General features: G+C 48.6%; 1 protein-coding gene across 1 annotated transcript; it reads left to right on the plus strand.

The window, feature by feature from the left end:
- Nucleotides 1-1,076: 1,076 nt before the first annotated feature.
- Nucleotides 1,077-2,815, plus strand: LOC143973860 (mannose-P-dolichol utilization defect 1 protein-like; the record flags this gene model as incomplete). The annotated part of the gene is given in 3 exon segments (XM_077474731.1): nucleotides 1,077-1,195; nucleotides 1,319-1,429; nucleotides 2,549-2,815. Coding segments are annotated over 3 exon segments (365 nt in total), but the record flags the coding sequence as incomplete, so codon positions are not given.
- Between the last annotated feature and the right edge of the window lie 7,518 nt (nucleotides 2,816-10,333).

The raw sequence follows: 10,333 nt of genomic DNA on the forward strand, positions 1-10,333 counted from the left end.
TCTCTTCTCTGACGCTCACCCCCTGCCTCCTCTCCTCTCTCTTCTCTGACGCTCACCCCCTGCTCACTCTCCTCTCCTCCTCTCTCTCTCCTCCTCTCTCTCTTCTCTCTTCTCTGATGCTCACCCCCTGCCTCCTCTCCTCTCTCTTCTCTGACGCTCACCCCCTGCTCACTCTCCTCTCCTCTCTCTTCTCTGACGCTCACCCCCTGCCTCCTCTCCTCTCTCTTCTCTGACGCTCACCCCCTGCCTCCTCTCCTCTCTCTTCTCTGACGCTCACCCCCTGCTCACTCTCCTCTCTCTCTCTCCCTCCCCCCTCTCTCTCTCTCTCTCTTCTCTGATGCTCACCCCCTGCCTCCTCTCCTCTCTCTTCTCTGACGCTCACCCCCTGCTCACTCTCCTCGCCTCTCCTCTCCTCTCTCTTCTCTGACGCTCACCCCCTGCTCACTCTCCTCTCCTCTCTCTTCTCTGACGCTCACCCCCTGCCTCCTCTCCTCTCTCTTCTCTGACGCTCACCCCCTGCCTCCTCTCCTCTCTCTTCTCTGACGCTCACCCCCTGCCTCCTCTCCTCTCTCTTCTCTGACGCTCACCCCCTGCCTCCTCTCCTCTCTCTTCTCTGACGCTCACCCCCTGCTCACTCTCCTCTCCTCCTCGCTCACCCCCTCCTCACTCTCCTCTCCTCTCCTCCTCACTCTCCTCTCCTCCTCACTCTCCTCTCCTCCTCACTCTCCTCTCCTCCTCACTCTCCTCTCCTCCTCACTCTCCTCTCCTCCTCACTCTCCTCTCCTCCTCACTCTCCTCTCCTCCTCACTCTCCTCTCCTCCTCACTCTCCTCTCCTCCTCACTCTCCTCTCCTCCTCACTCTCCTCTCCTCCTCACTCTCCTCTTCTCTTCTCTGACGCTCACCCCCTGCTCACTCTCCTCTCCTCTCTCTTCTCTGACGCTCACCCCCCTGCTCACTCTCCTCTCCTCTCCTCTCTTCTCTGACGCTCACCCCCCTGCTCACTCTCCTCTCCTCTCTTCTCTGACGCTCACTCTCCTCTCTTTGACGCTCACCTCTGCTTTTTCTCCTCCTCTAGGAATTCTGTTCCTTGGTATATACTTCTCCATAGTGGCCGTCCTCCTGTCTCCAGTCGTCCCCATGGCTGTGGTCACAATGCTCCAGGCCGCCAATGTTCCGGCGATCATTATAAGTAGGGTGAGTCTATTGCAGCGTTTTAACCTTTTTTTATAGTTCATCTCTTTTGTGTGTCTTTAAAAATCTGCAGTGTGGGAGGAGCCACCAACTGAATTGTTGGTAACACCCACTTTTCTCTTATAGCTTATCCAAGCGATGACCAACTACAAGAACGGTCACACGGGTCAGTTATCGGTGGTCACAGTAGCACTTTTATTCCTCGGGTCTCTGGCTCGAATATTCACCTCCATCCAGGTAAGAGAATCATTTCTGTGTGTGTGTTGGGGGGAGGGCGGGGGGATTGGGGGATACTGTACTGGTCTGTGAGGTGTACCGTCCCATGTATCGCAGATGTGTCATGGTGTGGCGTTAGGTGTACCAAGCTGTGTATTGCAGACGTGTGTGTGGGGGGGGGGGGGTGCGGCGCGGCGGTGTGTATCGTAGATGTCATGGTGTGGCTGGAGGCATACCGGGCTGTGTATGGTAGACGTGTGATGGTGTGTGTGGGGGGGGGGGGGGGGTTGGTAAGGCATACTGGGTCGTGTATCGCAGACATGCAACAGGAGGTGTACCGTCTTATGTATCGCAGACATGTCAAGGTGAGGCGGGAGGCATTCCGGGTCGTGTATGGTAGACTTGTCATGGTGTGTTAGGGTGGTGGTAAGACATATGATGCCGTGTATCACAGATGTGGGACGGGAGGTGTACCGTCCTGTGTATCGCAGACGTGTCATGGTTTGGCTGGAGGCGTACCAGCCCGTGTATGGTAGGTGTGTCATGGTGTGGGGGGGGGGGGGGAGGCATACCGGGCCGTGTATGGCAGACGTGGGAAGGGAGGTGTACCGTCCCGTGTATCGCAGACGTGTCATGGTGTGGCGGGAGGCGTACCAGCCCATGTATGGTAGATGTGTCATAGTGTGGGGGGAGCCGTACTGGGTCGTGTATGGTAGATGTGTCATAGTGTGGGGGGAGCCGTACTGGGTCGTGTATGGTAGATGTGTCATAGTGTGGGGGGAGCCGTACTGGGTCGTGTATGGTAGATGTGTCATAGTGTGGGGGGGAGCCGTACTGGGTCGTGTATGGTAGATGTGTCATAGTGTGGGGGGAGCCGTACTGGGTCGTGTATGGTAGATGTGTCATAGTGTGGGGGGAGCCGTACTGGGTCGTGTATGGTAGATGTGTCATAGTGTGGGGGGAGCCGTACTGGGTCGTGTATGGTAGATGTGTCATGGTGTGACGGGAGGTGTACCAGCCTGTGTATGGTAGATGTCATGGTATGGGGGGGAGGCATACTGGCCTGTGTATTGTAGCCATGTCATGGTGTGGCGGGATGTTCACCGTCTCTCTCATATCTCCTTTCCTTTTGTTTTTCAGGAGACCGGAGACAATCTGATGGCTTTAACCTACGTGGTCTCCTCCTCTTGTAACGGGCTGATTTTCGCACAGCTGCTCTATTACTGGAACGTCGGGTCAGCTGAAGAGAAGAAGAAAAAGAAAAAGAGAAACTGAAGGAAGCGACAGAGACTTCCATAATCATTCCACTCCTAAAAATCCCGCCCACGCCTCACACGCCTACTGATTTCCCACCAATCATAGCTGGAATATTGGAATCATGGAATAAATCACTGTGGTTTTTTTATATCTGTGGCTCTGTCTCTGGTTTTCTGTTTGCAGTGATTTGCGATTAGTTGCAATGCAGATGTCATCTTACACTTTTTTTTTTTAACCACTTTCAGACCGGACCATTTTGCTGGTAAATGACCAGAGGTCTTTTTACACTTTGGCACTGCGCTGCTTTAACTGGTAATTGCGCGGTCATGCAATGTTGCACCCAAACAAAATTTGCGTCCTTTTCTTCCCACAAATAGAGCTTTCTTTTGATGGTATTTGATTGCCTCTGCGATTTTTATTTTTTGCGATATAAACGTAAAAAGACCGCAAATTTTGAAAAAAAAATGATATTTTCTACTTTTTGTTATTAGAAAAATCCAATAAACTCAATTTTAGTCATACATTTAGGCCAAAATGTATTCAGCCACATGTCTTTGGTAAAAAAAAAGTCAATAATTGTATATTTATTGGTTTGCGCAAAAGTTGTCACATCTACAAACTAAGGTACGTTTTCTGGAATTTACGCAGCTTTTAGTTTACGACTGCCTATCTCATTTCTTGAGGTGCTAAAATGGCAGGGCAGTACAAAACCCCCCCAAATGACCCCATTTTGGAAAGTAGACCCCCTAAGGAAATTGATAAGAGGCATGTTGAGCCCATTGAATATTTTATTTTTTTGCCTCAAGCGATTGAATAATGACAAAAAAAAAAATTTTTTTTTTTTTTAACACAAAGTTGTCACTAAATGATATATTGCTCACACATGCTATGGGCGTATGTGAAATGACACCCCAAAATACATTCTGCTGCTTCTCCTGAGTACGGGGATACCACATATGTGGGACTTTTTGGGAGCCTAGCCGCGTACGGGGCCCCGAAAACCAAGCACCGCCTTCAGGCTTTCTAAGGGCGTAAATTTTTGAGTTCACTTCTCACTACCTATTACAGTTTTGAAGGCCATAAAATGCCAAGATGGCACAAAACCCCCACAAATGACCCCATTTTAGAAAGTAGACACCCCAAGCTATTTGCTGAGAGGCATGTTGAGTCCATGGAATATTTTATATTTTGCCACAAGTTGCGGGAAAATTACAAACTTTTTTTTTTTTTTTTTTTTTCACAAAGTTGTCACTAAATGATATATTGCTCATGCATGCCATGGGCATATGTGAAATGACACCCCAAAATAAATTCTGCTGCTTCTCCTGAGTACGGGGATACCACATATGTGGGACTTTTTGGGAGCCTAGCCGCGTACGGGGCCCCGAAAACCAAGCACCGCCTTCAGGCTTTCTAAGGGCGTTACAGTTTTGAAGGCCATAAAATGCCAAGATGGCACAAACCCCCCCCAAATGACCCCATTTTGGAAAGTAGACACCCCTAAATTTAGGGGTACACTAGTGAGACTAGGTAATAAATGGCGGGTGCCCTGAAACTATAAAAAAATAACTAACCAACCAGCGTCACCTGTAACAGTTATATGGTGATCACTGGTGAAAGGGTTAACTAGGGGGCAATCAGGGGGCTTTATGCGGTAGTATATGGGGGTCCCTGGCGCTATAAAAAGCTGCGGCGAACCTAAATACCTACCTGCCTAACTAGCGTCACCTGTGACACTAATACAGCGATCAGAAAAACGATCGCTTATTAGGCTGGGTTCACACTGGAGCGATGCGGGAAGGCCACAAATCCGCGGCGGGTTCCCGCATCGCATGCCTCCCGGCGGCAGTTCACACTGCCCTATGCGAACTGCTGGGAGTGTCAGTGAAATGTTACTGACACCCCCAGATCAGTTCGCATATCGCAGTGCGATCTGCAAACTCGGATCGCATGGTGTGAACACCCATGCGATCCGATTCTGCTGCGGGCCAAAAAAAGGGTCCCGTGCGAATTTGCGGCGGGTGTGGCGGGTGCGGCGAATGGCTGAACTCGAATCGCACAGAGATCGGATGTGATTTGCACTGCAGTGCGGTGCGAATCACATTCGTTCTCATAAACCGCTGCAATGTGAACCCAGCCTTAGTGACACTGGCGACGGGGGGTGATCACGGGGTTAAACCTTTATTGGGGGGGTTAGGGGGGTACATTAGAACTAAAGGGGGCTAACTCTAACTGCCCTAACAGTTATTACAGTCACAAATGACACCAATGCAAAAAAAAAATGACATTGGTGTCACTGTGACTGGGGGGCAGGGGTAATTGGGGGGGTGATCGGGGGGTAAAGGGGGGGTGTGAGTGTGCCTGGCATGTTCTACTGTGTGTGTAGAGTGTTGGTGCAACTCACCGATCCGCTCTCCTCCGTGTCGGAACGAAAAATACCTACACGGAGGAGAGAATACATCACTTCCTCTCCTGTGTTTACATTACAGGAGAGGAAGTGATGTCACGGGGGATTTCTATTCGTCGGGAGCGATCGCGAGGGGGTGGCCATGAATGAATGGCCGCCCCCTCATCCCGGATCGCTCTCGAAGAAATGCCGACCGCCGCAGGCACCGGGGGGGGGCCCGATCGGGCCCCCCACCCGCGGGCAGGCAGGGACTTATATATACGCCCATATGCCTGCCCGTGCCATTCTGCCGACGTATATCGTCGTGCGGCGGTCGGCAAGTGGTTAAACAAGCTTTTAGTAGGCATAAAGCTGAGCTCCTCATCTTTGCTGCACAGCGGGTGCTCAACGCTCTTCCTTATTCCCGTATAATTAAAAATAAAACGCATAAGGTAAGCGCTAAATTCAACTCCGTAAACATACAGTACATTCTAAATGCATAATAACAAATGTAAAATCATACAAAGCCATCAATAGTAAATGAAAGTTTTATATATATATATATATATATATAATCTCTATATCTCAAAATGTAAATGGCGATCACAATAAGCATCCCTGACAGTCATTTCCAGACGAAACACGTAGGGCACGGCAACAACATGACACCATCACAATGCTGTGCCTTTTATTTAACCTTACAATGCACTTAACATTACATATCACCGTAAGCACATACTATTAAAATCCTACGATCCAGCAAAGCATGCAGATCCTCTCATGCCGGACTTCCGCCAGGCATTATGCGTGGAAGTCCGGCATAAGACGGTCTGTCTGCTTTGCTGGATCGTAGGATATTGATAGGATATAAATAGTATGTACTTATGGTGATATGTAATGTTAAGTGCATTGTAATTTTAAATAAAGACACGGTATTGTGATGTCACGTCGTTGCCATGTCCTACGTGTTTCGTTGGGAAATTACATCAGGGTGGTTTGTGATCTGTTTTCATTTTGCATGTTGCTCTTTTTATATATGAATTTCATTCCCTATTTTATTGATGGTTTGTATGATTATTTTTACATTTGTTATTAGGCATTTAAATAGCGTACTGTATGTTTACCAAGTTGAATTTAGCACTTAGCAAATACTACATAATTTGTGATTATATATATATATATATATATATATATATATATATATAATATTATAATATAATCCACCCAGCATGCAATGTGAGGCTACAATCCTCCACATAAAAATAGTTTCCACATGCGAACACCTATATGCCTACTGTCCATTTCTCCTGTAGGTGGCAGTGTAACCCTAGGTTGCCTGTTATCAACAAGCTGTGTCCTTCAATGGACTCGAAGAAAAGGGATTTTTTTTGGCAAATATGAAAATCCTATTGGCTCTTTATGGAGATCCGCTTGTCTAAATAATTGCCAGTGGGGTGGACTATTACAATAACACTGAGCATGGTCGTGTGATTAGCATGCAGGTCCCTCCCACTGAGCGCTGCCTACATAACAGAGGCGGGTAAGAATCTGACTTTTTTGAGGGGCCCGCTCAGGCCCTGGTAAGGTGGAGGGTAGGGTACTCGTGGGACAGAGGTGAAGGGGCCTGGGTGGGGGGGGGGAGGGTCCAGGATGTTCATGAGGTCAGAACTCTGCAACCTATCTACACAAAAACCCTCATCACAGGTTAACTTTTTGTTTTTAGTGAGAGGCCAATCAGAATCTTCCGTTTCATCATCCAGCATCATATAAGATAGTGGTCTCCAAACTGGGGGCAGGAGGGGTTGGTCAGGGATTTTTTTTTTTTTTTTTTTTACTTTGCTGTTACAGTGTCTGTAATTATGACAGTAATCATTTAAACTATCATGAATGGGTTACATTCATAACAGCTGTGATTACTATTGATCTGTGATTGGCTACAGGGAGCGGCGTGCCAGTGCACGTGTGCCAGGCAATGTACAGGCACGTCGCCTGGCTTGCAGCTCCTGCCCGCAGTAAAACTGCTGTGGGCAGACGGAAAGTGGTTAACTACTTGCCATCATAATACGGCGGGAGGTTGCCTCCCCTTTGCGCAAATCGATGTAGCTGTACGGCGGGTGCTTTAAGGGGTATAGGGGGGCGTGCTCCCACCGCGTGACGTAGGAGCTGATGCACGTGCCCGGCAGCCTCGATGTCTGCTGGACACCCACAATCGTGCTTAGAGAGGCAAAACAGAGATCTGTCAATGTAAACAGACAGATATCCCTTCTGTCAGGGGAGTAAAGAGAGATGTTCAGTTCCTAGTAATTAGGAACAGCGATCGGTCTCCTCCCCCAGTCAGTCCCATCCCCCCACAGTTAGAACACAGCAAGGGAACACATTTAACCCCTTGATCCCCCCCCCTTCAGGGGCGGACTGACAACTCATGGGGCCCCCGGGCAATAGAAGATTATGGGTCCCCTGGGCAATAGGAGTTTATGGGGCCCCCAGCAATAGATTATGGCCACACACCCACACACACACACTGAAAAGGTACTGGAGAAGCAGGGCAGCTATAATCTTGGGACTTTTAAAAAAAAAAAAAACAGATTTTTACATACTGTCCCTGGTTTTATTGAGGCTGGCAACCCTGATGGGGCCCTTGAGCAGTGCCCGAATGGTCAGTCCGCCCCTGCCCCCCCCCCCTAGTGTTAATCCCTTCACTGCCAAGGGACATTTATACTGTAATCAGTGGCTATTTTTTAGCACTGACCGCTGTATAAATGTCACTGGTCCCAAAAAAGTGTCCGATCTGTCCACCGTAAAGTTGCAGTCCCGCTAAAAAAAAAAATCGCAGACCGCCGCCATTTATAGTAATAAAAAAAAAAAAATGACATACATCTATCCCTTATTTTGTAGACGCTATAAATTATGCGCAAAACCAATCAATATGCGCCTATTGCGATTTTTTTTTTTTTTTTTTAAATCTTTGTGGGGAAAAAAAAGAACATTCATTTTGTTTGGTACAACGTCGCACGACCGCAAAATTGTCAGTCAAAGCGACACAGTGCCTGGTCAGGAAGGGGGTAAATCCTTCCAGGGCTGAAGTGGTTAAAGTGTTACTAAACCCACAACAGTAAAATCAGTCGTTGCATGCAGTAAAGCATGTTTGTTATACTCACTGTGGCACCAAAGAGGTTAATCCTCCGCATTGTGTATAACGGCTGTTTGATCTTGACTTTTCTAATCCTCCCCTTAATTCACTGTCCCCCAATCCATCTCCTATCCAAATCCTTGTGGGCAAGCTGCACATGCTCAGATTGGTGTGCATTGCTAGAGTTTTTTTTTTTTTTCTTGGGAGGGTGCATGTGATCAGCACAGGGCCAATCAGCACTGTCCAGATAGAGGGTCAGGGGGTCATGCAGCCTCAGTCAGAGGAGAATGAAAACTCCTCCTACAAGCTTTAACCAGACACTAATAGAAACCACAAGACTGCTATATACTGCTGATGAGAAAAATACATTTTGCAGTTTATGTTTACTAAAACTATTGTATTTCCATGTTCTGTGTACTATAGGGGACCAGATATAGTGAATGCAGGCTACTGAGGAGAGCAGATATAGTGAATGCAGGCTACTGAGGAGAGCAGATATAGTGAATGCAGGCTACTGAGGAGAGCAGATATAGTGAATGCAGGCTCCTAGGGAGACCAGATATAGTGAATGCAGGGTCCTGGGGAGAGCAGATATAGTGAATACAGGCTCCCGAGGAGACCAGCTATAGTGAATGCAGGCTCCCGAGGAGACCAGATATAGTGAATGCAGGCTCTTGGGGAGAGCAGATATAGTGAATGCAGGCTCCTGAGGAGAGCAGATATAGTGAATGCAGGCTCCTGAGGAGACCAGATTCAGTGAATGCAGGCTCCTGAGGAGAGCAGATATAGTGAATGCAGGGTCCTGGGGAGAGCAGATATAGTGAATGCAGGCTCCTGAGGAGAGCAGATATAGTGAATGCAGGCTCCTGAGGAGAGCAGATATAGTGAATACAGGCTCCCGAGGAGACCAGCTATAGTGAATGCAGGCTCCCGAGGAGACCAGATATAGTGAATGCAGGCTCTTGGGGAGAGCAGATATAGTGAATGCAGGCTCCTGAGGAGAGCAGATATAGTGAATGCAGGCTCCTGAGGAGACCAGATTCAGTGAATGCAGGCTCCTGAGGAGAGCAGATATAGTGAATGCAGGGTCCTGGGGAGAGCAGATATAGTGAATGCAGGCTCCTGAGGAGAGCAGATATAGTGAATGCAGGCTCCTGAGGAGAGCAGATATAGTGAATGCAGGCTCCTGGGGAGAACAGATGCAGTGAATACAGGCTCCTGGGGAGAGCAGATATAGTGAATGCAGGGTCCCGGGGGAGACCAGATATAGTGAATGCAGGCTCCTGGGGAGACCAAATATGGTAAATGTAGGTTTCTGGGGAGAGCAGATATAGTGAATGCAGGCTCCTGGGGAGACCAGATATAGTGAATGGAGGGTCCCGGGGAGAACAGATATAGTGAATGCAGGCTCCTGGGGAGAGCAGATCTAGTGAATGCAGGCTCCTGGGGAGAGCAGATCTAGTGAATGCAGGCTCCTGGGGAGTGCAGATATAGTGAATGCAGGCTCCTGGGGAGAGCAGATCTAGTGAATGCAGGCTCCTGAGGAGACCAGATATAGTGAATGCAGGCTCCTGAGGAGAGCAGATCTAGTGAATGCAGGCTCCTGGGGAGAGCAGATCTAGTGAATGCAGGCTCCTGAGGAGAGCAGATATAGTGAATGCAGGCTCCTGAGGAGACCAGATTCAGTGAATGCAGGCTCCTGAGGAGAGCAGATATAGTGAATGCAGGCTCCCGAGGAGACCAGATATAGTGAATGCAGGCTCTTGGGGAGAGCAGATATAGTGAATGCAGGCTCCTGAGGAGAGCAGATATAGTGAATGCAGGCTCCTGAGGAGACCAGATTCAGTGAATGCAGGCTCCTGAGGAGAGCAGATATAGTGAATGCAGGGTCCTGGGGAGAGCAGATATAGTGAATGCAGGCTCCTGAGGAGAGCAGATATAGTGAATGCAGGCTCCTGAGGAGAGCAGATATAGTGAATGCAGGCTCCTGGGGAGAACAGATGCAGTGAATGCAGGCTCCCGGGGAGAGCAGATATAGTGAATGCAGGGTCCCGGGGGAGACCAGATATAGTGAATGCAGGCTCCTGGGGAGACCAAATATGGTAAATGTAGGTTTCTGGGGAGAGCAGATATAGTGAATGCAGGCTCCTGG

This window comes from Lithobates pipiens, unplaced genomic scaffold (genome assembly GCF_037356315.1).
Source record: "Lithobates pipiens isolate NorthernLeopardFrog02 unplaced genomic scaffold, aLitPip1_a1.2 Scaffold_125, whole genome shotgun sequence".
Lineage (NCBI taxonomy): Eukaryota > Metazoa > Chordata > Amphibia > Anura > Ranidae > Lithobates > Lithobates pipiens.